This window comes from Cavia porcellus, unplaced genomic scaffold, assembly GCF_034190915.1.
Source record: "Cavia porcellus strain 051 isolate PalLab524CR breed Dunkin Hartley unplaced genomic scaffold, mCavPor4.1 scaffold_16, whole genome shotgun sequence".
In the NCBI taxonomy this organism is placed as follows: domain Eukaryota; kingdom Metazoa; phylum Chordata; class Mammalia; order Rodentia; family Caviidae; genus Cavia; species Cavia porcellus.
The window spans coordinates 34,758,170-34,774,584 of record NW_026947499.1 but is presented as its reverse complement, the minus strand read 5'-3'; the positions used below and the strand labels follow the sequence as shown (position 1 = coordinate 34,774,584).

At 47.9% G+C, this 16,415-nt stretch overlaps 2 protein-coding genes and 1 pseudogene across 8 annotated transcripts in view; 2 read left to right on the top strand and 1 right to left on the bottom strand.

Moving 5' to 3' along the window:
* Nlrc3 (NLR family CARD domain containing 3) overlaps positions 1-16,415 on the top strand; it is a 39,606-nt gene that overhangs the window by 16,972 nt on the left and 6,219 nt on the right. For 4 of the 7 annotated variants that reach the window (XM_063226383.1, XM_063226382.1, XM_063226380.1 and 1 more), the window contains 13 exons: positions 788-874; positions 4,375-4,458; positions 4,895-4,978; positions 6,461-6,544; positions 7,732-7,815; positions 8,366-8,449; positions 9,050-9,133; positions 9,615-9,698; positions 10,414-10,497; positions 10,836-10,949; positions 13,564-13,647; positions 15,535-15,618; positions 16,243-16,326. In XM_063226383.1, coding sequence (XP_063082453.1) covers positions 788-874; positions 4,375-4,458; positions 4,895-4,978; positions 6,461-6,544; positions 7,732-7,815; positions 8,366-8,449; positions 9,050-9,133; positions 9,615-9,698; positions 10,414-10,497; positions 10,836-10,949; positions 13,564-13,647; positions 15,535-15,618; positions 16,243-16,326 — 1,125 coding nt within the window. Of the gene's footprint in view, positions 1-787; positions 875-4,374; positions 4,459-4,894; positions 4,979-6,460; positions 6,545-7,731; positions 7,816-8,365; positions 8,450-9,049; positions 9,134-9,614; positions 9,719-10,413; positions 10,498-10,835; positions 10,950-13,563; positions 13,648-15,534; positions 15,619-16,242; positions 16,327-16,415 lie in introns of those variants that run through there. The other 3 variants (XM_063226381.1, XM_063226386.1, XR_010039813.1) reach the window with 3 other exon arrangements.
* On the top strand, positions 11,472-13,553 carry LOC134470710 (mitochondrial import inner membrane translocase subunit TIM14-like; annotated as a pseudogene).
* On the bottom strand, positions 13,782-15,270 carry LOC106025359 (zinc finger CCHC domain-containing protein 17-like). The gene has a single exon (XM_063226392.1). The coding sequence runs from the start codon at positions 15,159-15,161 to the stop codon at positions 14,541-14,543; it is 621 nt and encodes a 206-aa protein (XP_063082462.1). The 5' UTR covers positions 15,162-15,270; the 3' UTR covers positions 13,782-14,540.

Sequence of the window (16,415 nt, the reverse complement as noted above, 5' to 3'; positions counted from 1 at the left end):
AATCTGGGGATTGAACCCAAGGCTTTTGCACTGAGCTACATCCCTAACACTTAGGCAGTCTAAGTCACCAAGATGTCCAGGCTGTGCTCAAACTTGCAATCTTTCTGCCTCAGCTTCCCAGTGTGCTTGCATTACACACATGTATCACCAGGCCCAGAAAGGCCACATTCCTCTTTTTGTTTGTTTGTTTTTGTTTTGTTTTTGAGAGAGGGTCTCATTATGTAGTTTAGACTGGCTTTGAACTAACTCACTATGTAGTCCAGGAGATCTCGAACTCATCGGGCTCCTACTACCCCAGCCTCCCAAGTGCTGGGATTACAAGTATACACCAAAGGCTAGATCCCTTAAGAACTGGAGGTTAGGACTTCAGTGTATCTGTTTGTGCAGACAGGATACACGATGCCCTCTGAGCTGTCCAGGATGATAGAAGCTGTACCTCTCACTAGATCCTCAGCCTACTCACTGCACACTGTTCTTCGAGAGCAATGGGTTTGAAAGTCCAGGAAGAGGGTCATTCAGGATGTGAGGAGGGTCTATGCACCCTCATAAGTAGGCCAGCTAGCAAAAATTTTTAATTTTTAAAAATTTTTCAAATGGTTTCTTTGGAGATACATAGCAATGGGTCATGGAAGCAGCCCATGGGAGGAACCCATAGTTCTCTCTCATGCGGGAGTCTGAGCATCACTGAGCCATGCAGTGGGGTTGTGGTGTGATGGCCAGGAGCCAGAGGGGCCCTGCCCTGCCAGGGGCAACGAGACTGCTCACTAGCACCTCTTCCCCCTGCCAGGCTGGATACAAATCAGTTCCAGGACCCAGTGATGGAGTTGCTGAGCAGCGTGCTGAGCAGAAAGGACTGTCGCATTCAGAAAATCAGGTAATATTGACCTCACGGCCCACCCAAGCTGCCCACCTGTCTCGTGGGAATCTGACCTCTGTCCCATCATCTGTCCTGCTCAGCTCAAAGTCCTCTAGCAGAGGCATCCACAGGAACTGGCTACCGATGTGGCCTGCTTGTTTCTGCCCATTCTCAAACATGTTGAGGCTCAGGTACCTCGTCTGTAACTAGAGAGAAGTGACAGATGAGGACCAGGCACAGTCATCGACATAGGATTGTATCTCCTTGCAAAGCCCCAGGCATCGTTTCGCTAAACACCTCTGCATTTGCTTTCAAACAATATTCAGGGCACAGGATTTGGAAATTTTAATTTGATACATTATAATGTTAACTTCAATAAAATTTAATGTGAAATTTTACTTTTAAAATTTTAAATTAAGAGTTGCATCTTTAATGTTATAGCTAGATTTAAGTTTCTGTGCTCACTTAAATGCTTATGACTCTCCCCTGGAATAACATCTTCAGATCTGAGGAATACTCTGGCTGTGTCATCAATCTGTTTGATGACACAGTAGTATTTGGAGAAGCAGAGAGTTGATTTTGGAGAACAGGATGCAAGAAGTAACTTTAATTTTCATCCACACAAGTCTCCAGGCTCTGAAATAATCCTTTTTTTTTTTTTTTTTTGGCCCTTTTGTGACAGGGTCTTGTTATGCAGTTCAGGCTGGCCTTGAGCTCACTATGTAGTCCAAGGTACATAGTGAGCTCACAATGATCTTCCTGCCTCAGCCTCCTGAGTGCTGGGATTACATGCACCACCACACCCAGCCTTGAAATAATCTTTATTTTAATTAATGATGATTTTTAATGAGTCAGAAGTGATGTAAGTCACTGAGGACAGTAGTTAGAGTTATGGCTTTCTGTGACCTTGAAAAGTCACATCTCCCTAAATAGGGTAAAGATGGGGTTAAAATGGTATCTAATTTGTGAGTTTAGGGATCCTTAGGGCCACCGTTGGGCACAACATTTTGCTAGTACTGAGAGCTGAGAAATGCTGCTGTGGCTCTGCTTCATTATGCTGATGGGCACAGAGTAAAATCAAGAGAAGCACAAGGTATGTGGGGCAGGACCAGGAAGGACCAGGCACGAGCTTCCATATCTTTTCCTGTGAGGTTCCCCAGAGGTCCTTCCTTCTCCTAGCAACCACGTGGAACAGTGCACAGGAAGTACTGCCCACCAGGGAAGTCCATCCCTGCCTGGGCACTGGAGAGTCTCATTGCGGCTTGGTCACAAAGGTGTCCCTGACCACCACCCTGGCTGACCTCAGCCTGCAGCTCCTCAGAGGGCAAGACAATTCTGCATGGTCCAAACCATCCACCATCCATCACACGGGGAGGTAACCTGTGCAGCGGGTTCCCTCAAGACCTGAGCCTTTTTGTTGTGAGGGTTAAATGAGTTCTTTCAATGCCAGGCACAAGTGTAAGGGCCGCCTATTCTAGCAGGATAACCTTTGCCTCATTAGCAAAAGGTGTTTAAAAATGATCATGACAAGTTCTCATTAATACTTGCCCTTTATGGGAATCTCTAGTATTTTTTTCCACTAAATTCTTAAAAGTTTTATTTTTGATTGGAATCATTTAACACAATAACAACAAAAAGCAAAAGCCAATGAGCCTGATAAAGGAACTAAGCTGCTGTCTACAATGTGCTCAGAACCTCTGACACTTCATTGCTGAGCGCATGGAACCTCTAGTTATCTTTAGCACATGACAGAATAGTCAACGTTTAGTTTTGTTAACGGGGACTAAAAAGTACACTGAACAAAGCCAAACACTCCTCCTACATACTCCGCCACCCTCCCGTAACTGGTCTTCATACCACCCTCCCATTCACAATGTCCAGCAAAGTGTATTGCAGAAAACACCTGGCTGCTTATGACATGTTCCAAATCTTGGGTGACAGAGACTGTCTAGAGTGTGAGAACATTTATATAGAAGGTGGGCTGGATGATAGTCAAACTAAGCAATATAACTGTTTTTTTTTTTTAAAGCCAGGTATAATGGCACACACCTGTAATCACAGCACTCTATGAAGTTGAGCCAGAGGATCACATGTTCAAGCCCAGCCTGGCAACTTAATGACTTAGTGAGACTATCTCAAAATAAAGAATACAAAAGGGCTGGGACTGTAGCTCAGTGCAAAGACCCTGGGTTCAATATCCACTATTGAAAAAAAGTGATACATAAGCAGAACGTCAATAAGAAAAACAGACAGAAAAAAAGCCAGTAGGATTGCAAGAGGTGACATGGGGGTCTTACAGCCCTGCCTACTTGGTTTCTGAATCCTCCTGTTGGTCCCTGAAGTTGTCATTTTGTTTTGTTTTGTTTGTCATATAGTAGTGAACCTACAGCCTCCTCATACATAGCAAGTCCTCTACCACTAAACTAGCCCCTTGTTCTTTTTGAGATGGAGCCTCACTAACTAGCTCAGACCGACCTTGAACCTGTGATCTTTTTTCCTCAGCCTCCCAAATTGCTGGGATTATAGACGTGTGTCACTGAACCTGCCTTACCTATGAAGGTTCCCTCAGGATCCTGAGAGGTCCTTGGAATGTAGTTTGAAAAGGTCCAGCCTGAGTGGTTTTAATGTCTTGGGCTGAATGCCCAGAAAACTATAAAGCAACTTTAACAGCATCATTGCTGGAAGTGGAAGATGGGTCTTTTTGCCTATTATTGAAATTATCCTGCAAAACGACGCTTTTGTTTTTGAGACAGGGCCCCTCTTACGTAGTTCAAGCTGGCTTTGAGCCCACTATGTAGACCGGGCTGGCCTTGAACTCACAATAATTTCCCCACCTCAGCCCTACAAGTGCTGGGGTTACAGGCGTGCACTACCACATCTGGCTGAGACATCCTTTATCATTTAACTCATAGGCAGGCACTTACACCACTGAGCTAAATCCCAGCCCATCTTTCTTACTTTTTTCAGGCTTGTGCTAACTACCATTGCCGTTTTGCTCAGGAGGAAAACGAGGGTCACGAGTGTGGTGGGACTCTTGTATAAGCTCAAAAGAGCTGATTGTTAGATTTTCAGGAATTCTGCAAGCTGGGACTGTCAAAATTGGCCAAGGTGGGGAGTATATACATCATGGAAATCAGCAGATACTACCCATCAGTTTTCTTTTGTTCTGTTTCTGTTTTGATTTTGAGAGCCGTTTTGCTGTCACACCTTTGGCCTGGGTCCCCATTGTCAACTGCCTGATCTTTTCATTGTGCATCCTACAGAAGCTGTTCTGACGGATTCTGGCCTAACTTTCTGGACCCTTTGCCAGGAACAGGGTCTGCTGGCCATTCTGGTTGTACTTGCCCAGGCTCAGGGCTTCCTGTGCTTGGTTTTCTGCTCCAGATTCACCTTGTCTTCACCCATGAGCAGGCCCTGATGATACTGAAGAAACCATGAGTTTAATGATAGGTAACATCAATGAGGCAGCAGAGAGATTCACATACCTGAAATAACCACCTCTCCTTTCCCTTGGGCAGCCTGGCTGAGAACCAGATCAGTAACAAAGGGGCCAAAGCTCTTGCCAGATCCCTCCTGGTCAACAGAAGTCTGACTACTCTGGAGTAAGTAGGACTCCAAAGTCCACTGCAAAGGGGAGAATTTCGAACCTTCTCCCCGTATGAAATGACATTCCATGTTCAGCCTGTGGGCATGGTACCCCACCTCACGCAGAGCGGGTTCCAAGTGCCTGGGCTCCTGCAGACCACATGTCCCCCTGGGTCCTCTTCTAACAACTGCTGCGCCTCATCACAGGAAGCACAGATTTTCAGCTCCAAACCTGGGCTCAGCATTCTCCTCACGTCCACGTTTGGCCCGAGGCTACAGAGCCTTTTCCCCATCACGTGGCGCTACCTGGGGAAACTCTTCCTTGTTCACCTACATGAGGATCTCTGCCCTGGGTCCACCAAACATGAAATCAAGAATCATAAGTTAAAAGTCAGTGTAATCTCTGTCCCTCCTTCCCTACCTGGGCTCACTTTTCTCTCTTGCTTCCACCAGCCTCCGCAGTAACAGCATTGGCCCACAGGGAGCCAAGGCATTGGCTGACGCTCTGAAGATTAACCGCACTCTGACCTCTCTGAGGTACGTGGTCTCTCTCCCTGCCCACCGCCCCCAGGAGCACTGCCTCCTGGGCCTAAGGAGGGGGAGGTAGCCAGAATGGCGGGCCCAGGATGCCAAGGAATGTGTATCCTAAGTACAGTTCAAGTTCCTGCTCTTCCCTTCTCTTTATGCCTCTGTACATTTCCCAAGCTGTGGTATCAGACTTGTCTCCTGATGTGCTTTCTGGGACATCAGATAGCACTTCTTCCAGAAGGTGCCAACGTTCAGTGTGGCTTTCTGCGTCCCTTTTAGGAGTCTGCAGTTACAGCTATCTCTAGTTGATACTTAGCTGGTACTACTGCTCCGCTTCTTTTGCTTTCTGTTTAGTTACTGAGTGAAATTCACATAGCATTTACTATTTTGAAGTTCACAGTTCCCTGGCATTTAGTACACTTGTCATGTTGCACAGCCATTGCCTTTGTCTAGTTCTGAAATGTTTTTAGCACCCATCAAGGAGCCTGTATGCATTAGCAGTTGCTTCCCATGCTTTCCTCCTCCCGGTAACCACCAGTCTGCTTCCTGAGTGCGTGGATTTACCTGTTCTGGACATTTACTACAAACACAACTAGCTCGGCAACATAAGCACCTGCCTGACAGGCACAAGGTCATGAGTTCGATCTCCAGCACCAAAAAAAAAAAAAAAAAAAAAGTACAAACACAATCACAGTGTAAGATTTTTTATATCTATCTCCCTCACAGTATAATGTTTTCAAGGTCTCCTGCAGACCACATGTCCTCCTGGATGGACGCACACGCCCTCTTCTAGCGGCAGCTGTGTAAACGAAGTCACAGTGCCTCCCTGAGTGTTGCGCCTCATCACAGGATGTCCATATTTGTCCATATTGTCGTATGAATTAATGCTTCATTCCATTTTTATGGCTGAATAATATTCCACTGTAAGGATAGGTCACAGTTTTATTCATTTAGAGGATTTCTGCCTTGTGTTGTGAATAAATACTGGCTATTGTGTAGAAGTATTCAAATACTTCTATTTCAGCTCTTTTGAGTGTATGCCTAGGAATAGGATTGCTTTTGAGGAACTTGCAGACTATTTTCATAGAGGCTGGATCACTTACATTTCCACCAGCAGTGTTAAGAAGTCCTATTTCTCTCATTCCAGCCAATACTTGGGTCACGTGGCTTTTAGCTGTAATGAAGGCTACTTCTGTCATTGCTATTGCTTGATCCAGACAGCCTGGGTACCTTTCGCCTTGTTAGCAAGCAAGTGCTCAGAGACCCCGTGTGGAAAGGGCCAGCTGTCTTTCCTGTGCGGCTAGCAATGAGGAGGGCACATGACGGCCAGCACCTTTTCTCACTAAGGCCACTGCTGCCCCTCTTGTGCCGCTAAGGTATCTTGTCCTGTGGAGGGGCACACACCACCACCCCCCCAGCCCCAGGAGCGGATGTTCAGGCCTCTCTAGCTGTCTCTCCTCCACTGATGCTGCATTCTTTTCTCCTCTACAGCCTCCAGAGCAATGCAATTAAGGACGATGGAGCCAGATCCGTGGCTGAGGCCTTGGCCGTCAACCAGATGCTCTCTGTGCTGCAGTAAGTGGTGCTGCCTCTTCCCCTCCCTTCTCCTCCCTTCTCTCTCATGTTCAGCTTCTGCCTTTCTTGCAAGGAGGAATGGATGGAATGGTCCTGAGGCTTTCTGGCCTGGAAAACTTGATGCTCACTGCTTTTCCAGAGGATAAGTGTGGAGAAATGATGAAAATAAAACCTCCTGCCAAACCAGAAAATCTCCATAATTGTAGGAAAGAACAGAACAATTTTAGTATTGAATTAGCATTAAAGTGAATACAGTGAGCATCACAGACAACCCACTGATGATGCTGCAAAGACACAAAACATGCCTCCGTTTTCTATTTTCCAACAGACACAACCCATTCCATGCATGTTTTAAGGTAAACACTGTAATAACGTGTCCTTTAAAGGACACAATGGCACCATTTGTCACACAGAGCTTATTCTAAATTCACTAGATAAGCGGGACATCTGTGTTTCCAAATTACTTTTATCCAAAGGCGGAAAAATAAACCTTTGCCTCTCTAGAGGACCAGCAGGTGCTTCACAGCTTGGAGCTGGGCACCCAGGGTGATGCCCACAGTGCAGGGAGGCAGGAGCCCAGCCTCGCTTTGTGTTTACCTTTGAAGAGAGGGCCCTTAGGAAGACCCTGAGAAACACATTCCAGGACTATACAGCTGGTGGGGGGCCAAATAAACTCTGAAAGAGACTTAAATACATCTCATGGGGACAGAGAATTTGCAATCTCAGTTTATTTCAAGAAAATATTTTGAGAAAGAGGCAGGGTTCTCTTTCCTTTTTGGAAGATTACATTTATTTTTAGATTGGTATTTAGCTTTATACAGGCAAGACACTGCCCTGCATGTCCTCCAGTGACTGTGCCCCAGGAGGATTCTCAAGGTGGGAGGCAGGCTGCTGGCTGGACTAGAAAGGGGTGGACTGTCTGGTGAGGGTCCAGCAGGACTTGAGCATGAGACTTCTCACTTGGTCTCTGCTTTCTGGCATCTTACAAGGGAAGTTCCAGTTGCTCTTGTCCCTTACTCTCAAGTATAATTACATCACTGGATCCTTGGCAAGACCCCTTCCTGCTGCTGAGATAAACAGAGAGGGCACCTTTTTTGTCTCTGACTTTTTACGCTTAACCCAGGCTGTCCTTAGCCTGGGGATAGCTACAACCAGCTGTGCTGATGGGCCCCTCTCATCTCCCGCAGCCTGCAGAAGAATGTCATCGGGCCCCGGGGAGCCCAGCAGATGGCAGAAGCCCTGAAGCAGAACAGGAGTCTGAAGGAGCTCATGTGAGACATGCAGAAGGGCCAAATTGGTATCCTCAATGCCCAGCACATCTTACATATTTGTAAGCATGGGAATGGATGAATGGATGATAGGATAAGTAAATGGATGACTGGATGGATAGATGAGTGGATGAGTGGATGGTTGGTTAGATGGATGGATGGATGGATGGATGGATATGTGGAAGCAGGGTAGCTGGTTTAAGACTCCAAAACACTGGACTAGAAGAATGGAGACCTAGATTTCCAGGACATGAACCCCTTCTAAGGCTCATACTTAACTGCCTTCCCAACTGGCAAAAGAAAATAGCATTTCTTGATTATCTTTAGATAAAGTACTGCAAATACATCTCAGCATGGGTTGACCCTGCCCCTGCTGTTGCCAGGTAGTCAAATGGGGCTTTCCTAACTTGATCTCTTACAGGTAGAGAGTGGTTACTACCAGAAATTACAGAAGATGACTCAGGCACTGTCTTGGCCCTCTTGAGACAACCCCTAGCCCCAGCTTCACCCCACTGCTCCAAGAGGCTGACTCAGCAGCATCTGTCTCTTGCAGGCTCTCCAGTAACAGTATTGGTGATGGAGGTGCCAAGGCCCTGGCTGAGGCACTGAAGGTGAACCAGGCCCTGTTGAACTTGGAGTGAGTCTGCCTGTCCTCCCTCCATGGGCGACAATTACCCCTGGGGTCTCTATCCAGCAGATGGTGGAATGTTATTTCTGGGGGAGGACTGCCAACCAGTACCCTACCAACCCTAGATCTGGGCAACTCTTGTCTCAGTCTCTGCCCTCCATCCAGTCTTTCCCCACCAGTCCCATTTATCTAGATGGGGTGGGGGGGTTGGGGTTGGCTGTAGAGTTTTCAGAATATCAGGCTCCGTGTGCCCTTGGTAAGTGAATACAGGTGGCTGAAGAGGGAGTCAGCTGTAGCAGCCTTGGCAAGGTGGGGCTGCCACATTGGGGTGACTCTGTGGCAAGACTTTCTCTGGGCTACAGAGCCAACAAGCCATCCTCTGAGGACATTTGGAGCCACCCAGGTGAAGGCAGAGTTGTGCTTATGCACCCGCCCTGATGTGGCAGGGGCTAGACGATGAGATGGTGGGAGAGGAAGTAGGAGGAGAATAATAGATTCTGGGCTCCCAAACTCCTAAAAAACCCAGTACCTGGGGCCTCAGGCTGGACTGGGCAGTCTCTCCTGGTCCAGGGACCCCCATATGAAGAGTACCATGCCGTCTGTCTACAGCCTACAGAGCAATTCCATCAGTGATATGGGAGTGGCAGCACTGATGGGGGCCCTCTGTGCCAACCAGACCCTCCTCAGCCTCAAGTAAGTCACTAGGGCAGCCCTTTGAGAGTCTGGGGCTGGAAAATCTGCTGTGGGGGTATCTACAGTTGGGCAGCCGGGTTTTGGAGTAGGGCATCCTGTCCCTCTTCCTGCTCTCTCAGTGAGGCAGGAGACAGTTGTGGCCCCTCAGAGGCTACTCTGCTGTTCTCTTCCTATGTGTAAGCCCATCATCAGGTACCCAAGTATGCAAGCCTGTGTCTCGCCCTTCTTACCTCTAAGTCCTGCCATCCCGTCCTCTTCCTTCAAGACTGTTGACAGTCCTGGGTGGGGACCCTTGGCTGCTAGCCACCAGACCCTTGGCTTGCTAGTTCAGGCTCCTTCATACCTCAGCCCAGATTTCTCAGGATGTTCAGGGCCCACCAGCGTCTTCTGGGCTTTCAAAAAGCCTGAGTACCTGAGCTTGTCTCCTGCTGAAGGTCTTACCAGTTCAGCTGGATGCTCATGGTCTTCTCTCTCTCTTTAGTCTGCGGGAGAACTCCATCAGCCCCGAGGGAGCCCAGGCCCTGGCCCAAGCTCTTGGCAGCAACAGCACCCTGAAGCACCTGGAGTACGTGGAGGGCCAGGGAGGTCAGGATGGTGTTTCATCTGGGTCATTTACGCCCATGGCCTACTTGCTCACCCAGAGCCCAGCATCGACTGGCTCTGACATACTGGGCCAGGCACTCAATGCCGTTACTAGTTCACAAGGCATGAGAAGGGCTTGGGTGGGGAGAGGATAGCAGGAGAACCTGGTGTCTAGGTCTAACTCTAACACAAACCCCTATTATGGTATAAATTATACTTGGATGAGGATAGTGTGACACATTTTTGGTGGGGGGACAGTACCAGGAACTGTACTGAGACCCCATGCTTGCTAGGCAGGTGCTGTGCCACTGAGCTATATTCTTGGCCCCACTGTGCCAGTCTTACCCCTGGGGATTAACCAGCAAGCTCATGGGAAGGGACACAGAGGAGTTGATATGGGGCCCTGTCATTGGGCCATGAATCCCTGGGCTGCTCCACCACATTCTAGCCCTGTGACCTGTCACCAAACCCACTGAGCTGATTCTGTTGAGATTTGGTTAAAAAAAAAAAGATTTGGTATAAGATTACATGAGAGGAGGTCAGGCCCACAGGTTCTCTAGAGATGTGAATCAGCTAACTAACATCAGTGAAGCCATTGGTCTTTGGGAGTGAGGAAAGGAGTTGGAATTTCCTAGTGACCAAGGACGAGGGGTTTCACAGTGGCTCCCGTTCACTTGTTTCTTCTCTCTTCATCCCAGCCTGACAGCCAACCTCCTCCATGACCAGGGGGCCCAGGCCATTGCAGTGGCAGTGGGAGAAAACCACACACTCCAGTCTCTTCAGTGAGTCTACTGTCCCTGCCCTCACATGCCCCTTCCAGAGCCTATCTTTGTGGGACCCTCTCTGAGGTCGCAGGGACCTCCCCAGGCTGCCACCTCTGGGAAGCTGTGTCCACCCAGGGTCCTTATTATCTGTCTGACCGTCAAACAGATCAAATTAAGAGGTGGGGGGGGCATTTTGGCTAGGCCTGGGATGACCCACATTTTGTGGACTACTTGAGCTTGTTCCTGTGGTCACCACTAACGCAGCACACACTGACCATCTGGGGCTGAACCTGAGAGCGACACAGAGACTTACCTCCTGTCAGACCACTCTGGAAGCTCCTTGACTCTGTCCCTAGGCTGCATGCTCATTGTCTGTGTCTGCTCAGCCTGCAGTGGAACTTCATCCAGGTGGGCGCCGCCAGGGCCCTGGGACAAGCACTGCAGCTCAACAGCAGCTTGACCAGCTTAGAGTAAGTATGGTCAGCGGGGCGTCTGGGAAGGGGCAGGGGAGCTGAAAATTCATATGTTCAGCTTTACTGAAATAAAATCCACGTACCGTAAAATCCACCTATTTAAAATGTATAATTCACTGGTTTCCAGTACAGTATACATTCAGACTTGTACAACCATCACCACAATTAATTTTAGGAATTTCCATCACTCCAAAAAGAGCACGGGTCACTTTTAATTTTCTTCTCCTTGTATCCCTGGAAATCATTAATTTTGTGAAGATGGATTCTGGATATTTCATATAAAGCAAATCATCTAACACGTGGTCTTTTGTGGTCTACATTTTATGTGTGTTTAAGAGACTAAACCCATGGCCTTGATGCATGCATGTTCTACTACTAAGCTACACCCCAGCACAAACTTTTATTTCTGTGTTTTTCAGGTTCATCCATATTGTAATGTGTATCAATACTTTCCTTTTCATGACTGAAAACTATTCCACTGTGTGGATATACACATTTTATTTATCCATTTGTCAGGTGATGAACAGTTGTTGCTTCCACTGATTTTGGCTGTTGTGAATAATATTGTTAACATTCATGTAAAAGTCTCTGTGTGAACATGCACTTCACTTCTCTGAGGTTTAGACCAAGAAGCAGAATTGCTGGATTAATTGGTAACTCCATGCTTACCTTTTTGAACCTCATCCTCTCCTGTAGTTTCCAGGATATCCCCCCTGGCTGGTCCTCCTCATTCTTTTTCCCATCCACTCTTAGATGCTTGGGCTCCCAAGGATTCTGGCCTAGGCCATCTTCTTTTGAATGACATCCTTTTTCTGGGAGCTCTCTTTTTCTAGGGCTCCAGTGACTCAGAGTCCTGAGGACCCTGTGTCCATATCTCAGCTGCCTCTCCTGAACTCCTCCACTATCCCCACAATGTCCCCCGTGAACTACAGCTTGCTGTACTCACTCCTCCACAAGTCTGCTTCTTGGTTCCCCCTGTAGCTCCTGTGACCTCAGCTGTGCAGGCCACAAGCGCTGCCCCTGCCCCCAGCTCATCTCCATGTCCTGCCATGTCTCCCACCCACCCCACCTGTTTTCCTCACTGCCATCACCCAGTTCCAGCACCACCCACTTGCTTCCCTGGGCAGTCACTGCACCCAGCAGCCTCCCCACACTGCTGGCCAGAGATCTTTCCAAATCATCTGTCTGCCCCTATCCTGGGTAAAGTCCTTAAATGATTGCCCAGTACATGGAGAGTAAAGCACCACCTGTATTGTGGCTTCGAAGATCCCAAAGATCTGCTTCCTTCACACTTGCAGGCCTTGTTTTTCACCAGCCCAGGATCTCAGCTGGATCTGTCCATCTGGGGTCCTGCGATGTACCAGGCCCTCCTCCTTTCTTACTCCCTTGTGATTGCTTAGATCTGCATCTTCTGGATACCACCCCGGGGCAGGAGACCTAGTTTGTCTTGCCTGTAGCCTTTACTTGACCTATATTAACTGTGTCTCCTTGCCCGAGTTCCAACAGGTCAGAATGGTGATTGTGGTCTTGCACGCAGCTAGCACATGGGCACACTCAAATGCCAAGTACTACATGTACTTGCTCCCTTAAACATGCCAGTGTCCATCTGACCAGCCACAGGGCCTGCAATTTCCCTCCAATTTGAAACAGAGAAAAAGATATTTGAACAAAATCTTAACCAGCAAAAATGGTCCAGGGGCACTTGGGAGGTTTGGGTATAGTGGCAATGATGGTGTCTTTCTTTGGTAATGAAAGGTAGTTTGGTGGCCATGGCCTTTGGGTTGAGATGAACCACATTCCTAGTTAAGGCAGGAGAGCTGGGCCTGAAACATGGCCAGTACAGTGGTAGCAGTTGGGCTGACTGACCATTGCTGCTGCAGGATTTGCAGGCTGTTATGCTTTACAAGCCATGAAGCATATGGAACCTCAAGTAAAACAGGTTTTTCAGAGTCTACCAAAATCTGTCTTCAGTGGTGGCTATTCTGGAGGTGCTTCCACTGTCATTTTGAACCCAAAATGACAAAACGGGAAGCAGCATTCATACTAGGTGTCAGCCCTACTGCCAATAAAGGGAAAATAAGAGATGCTCATCGACTAATTATGCTCTTAAATTACCCAAAGGAGGATCGCCTTATATGGCAGCCAAAATCAGTGAAGCTAAAGATTTACTAGGTCAAGCTAAAAAATGAAGTAAATGTATGATGAATTTTCAGTTTATACTCATATACTTATGTATATGAGTACCAACTTTTCATAATAAAACACCTGAGCTACAGCTTTCTCAAAATGAAAAAAAAAAAAAAAAAGAATGGCCCAGGGACTGTGGGCTTCAGGTTAATTGTCTGGTTGGCATGCCTTCTGATAAGCATGCCCAAATGCTTATTAGCAGTATCCCCAAGTGTCCTTTTCCTTGCTTGCCTCTAATTGACCTAGGCTCATGCAGCCTCCCCTTGGTATGTTGATCATGGGGCCAGGGGCTATGGTGGCTGCACAGCAGGGCATTATCTCCAGGGCACTGGTGTATGTGGTCTGAATTGAATCAGGAAGCCCAAACCCAGCGTCCCTGCTGGCCTATGACCCCTGTGCCTGAAGAGGTCACATTCTTGTTCAGCTTACAGGAGAATGCCATCGGGGATGAAGGAGCTTCTGCGCTGGCCAGTGCACTGAAGGTGAACACAGCCCTCACTGCTCTCTAGTAAGTCCCTGCAGGGAGGGGGGTTCAGAAGGCCAGCGCCTTCCCATCCTCTCATGCCACACACCTTCTTACCAGTCAAGGAAGGTGTGTTTGATTTTCTTTTCTTTTTTTTTTTTTAAAACAACACAAGTCCATTTAGTGCCAGGAATTTAAGCAGAGACTTGAAGTAGAACCAGTAGACTCACAGTAATACATAGAATGATCTTGGCCTCAGATGTCTGGTTCAGTAGTCTGGTGGAATGTCATACACAGAATGAGTCACACTGCAAAATATCATTTTCTGACTGGCTACTGGCTGTCACTTCTAGCACAGTAGAACCATGTTGAGAATGTAAAAAGTGAGCACCACTTTTTGCTACATTCTCTCTCCTACTGCCACTGTCCTGCTGTTCCTGTGTGGGTGGCAGAGACCATAAGCCAACTGGCCCAAGACAGTCTGACAGGAAGGGGCAATCATTCTGTCCTTCAACTACAGCCAGTCTCACCTCCACAGCAGTACCTGTGGCTTCAGCCAGGATCCCCTCTGGCAGTGGCAGCTGGGTAAAGGACCACCTGCTGAGTGAAGGAAGTTGGGTGAATGAATCCAGCTCTGGCAGTGGCAGCTGGGTAAAGGACCACCTGCTGAGTGAAGGAAGTTGGGTGAATGAATGGGTGGGCTGCAGGGGTCACTTGCAAAGGGATCAGGTGCAATGCGGAAACATATTCAGGCAACTGCTTTTGACCTCAACTCCCAAACCTGCCTGCTGCATGAGGGAAAGCCATCTCCCATGGCAAAGTCACTGGGGTAAGGAGTCATATTCTCACTATCGATTGTTTCTAGGAGCCAGGCTTTAAGTCACAAAGCTCCTGGATCCATATTCTCTCACCCACCCCATCCCCACTCTCTCCTACTCTCACTCCTTGTGTTTCTTCTTATGCTTCTTGTTTCTATGTTTCTTTTTCTTCTTTTCCTTCTTTCTTTTTCTAGACGAGTTCTTTGTGGGGTCAGGCTTCTCAAATTCTGCTGACTTTGCTTCTTCTTTCTCTTCTTCCTCGTCGGGTATCAGAGAATATTTGGTCCCACCAGGCTGCATGAAACAATCTTTTGCGAAGTGGCCTTTACAGCCACACTTCTTGCAGGTAGTATTAAGGACAGCCTCGAGTGTGATCTTCTGCCCAGTGTAATCCTGGAAGGACCTCCTCCTCCTCTCTTCTTGTTCAATAATAACGTTGTTAGGATCAAGGTCTTTCCCAGTCCCTTGGTTGACAACTTTCATGGAGAGGGATACTTTTATCCTATCATTTTTCATCTCTCGGCCAATAAGCTTCACCCATACTTTGTCTCTGACATCTACTATCTCAGAGGGCTTATCTACTCGACAAGATGACATATGAGTTCGATGGACCAGACCTTGCTTTCGACAGCCTGGAATTTTGATAAAGGCTCCATAGTCTGTCACCATAGCAACCTCTCCTTGGAAAATAGTGTAGAGATCAGGCAAGTTTTCCATGGTTTCAGGCTTTCCTGAATTCATCCTTATGTTCTATGGCTCCTCCATTTCTCTTCTGTTAAAGCTAATTCAGGTATCTAGGCGTCAGCTCCGAATCTCAAAGCCGCTGCATTGCTCCTTGATTTTCTAATATCAGTAATTGGGAAGTTCAGCTTCTGCAGGAAGAACTAGGGATAGAGTGAGCATCCCCAGGCTTCAGGGATACCTCTGCTTCTCATTCCTGGGGCCAGGTCTCGTCTTAGGCATTAGTGTGTAGTTAGGAGATGCCAAGTCTTCAGTGCTGTCTTTCCTCTTCCAGCCCTAGCCAAAGTGGAGAGCAGGGAGGGAGGCTGCGCCTGGGGCAGACAGGAGGGCAGTGGGTCCACCCTGCGTGCATTGATCCCAACTTCTCTTGTAGCCTGCAGGTGGCCTCCATTGGTTCCCCGGGGGCCCAGGTGCTGGGGGAGGCCCTTGCTGTGAACAGAACCCTGGAGATTCTCGAGTGAGTATTCCAGTCTCTAATGACAGCCTTTTGTCCAAAGAAACCAACCTATGGATTCAAAAGAAATAGATATGGGGGAAAATATTACATAGAAAATGACAGGTCAGTTTCACAATCCTCACTTCAGGTCAGGTGTGCTCCAGCTTTCTCATTCCTACCTCATGCCTTTCCCCCAAGTCACTATTGCTCATCTGGTCTCTGGGTTGGCCCTACCCAGATTGAAAGTGTCTAGGACACTTGTCTAGGGACAGCCAATTGCTGTGGATCCTGATCTGCAAGAAGACCCAATCCTGGAGTGAGGTCAAGCTCTGAGAGGCTTTTAGGCATATCCATCACCCCTGCACTTGAGACACCTGGGATGCTGAGTGCACTGGTTACCTCTTGGGCAGAGTGCTGCCTCCCCCACCCAGCCCTTCTTCCTCTGGAATAGAAAAGGTGGATGAGGACACTCAGGCTGGGCTGGTCATCTGTGTGTCCCACCCTATGGAGCTCAACTCTATTCTGTGGCCTGGGAGTGAGGAAGGAGTGGCCCTTACCTCCTGTGACAGCTGACTTAGCTAGAAGGGCATCACTATCACCTCTGAGCCCACTTCTGTGCTTTATGTTTCCTGTTTTTCCTGGAAGCTTACGAGGAAACGCCATTGGGGTGGCTGGAGCTAAGGCTTTGGCAAATGCTCTGAAGGTGAATTCCAGTCTCCGGAGACTCAGGTAAGTGGCTGTCAAGTCTTGCATCCTGTGGGATAAAACGCTGATGATCTCCTCTTCCTGTTCCTTCTTTACATGAATGTTTCAAACTA

Bases quoted from the DNA above. Each gene is read 5' to 3' on its own strand.
- LOC106025359 (XM_063226392.1), bottom strand. From the start codon at position 15,161: ATGAATTCAGGAAAGCCTGAAACCATGGAAAACTTGCCTGATCTCTAC.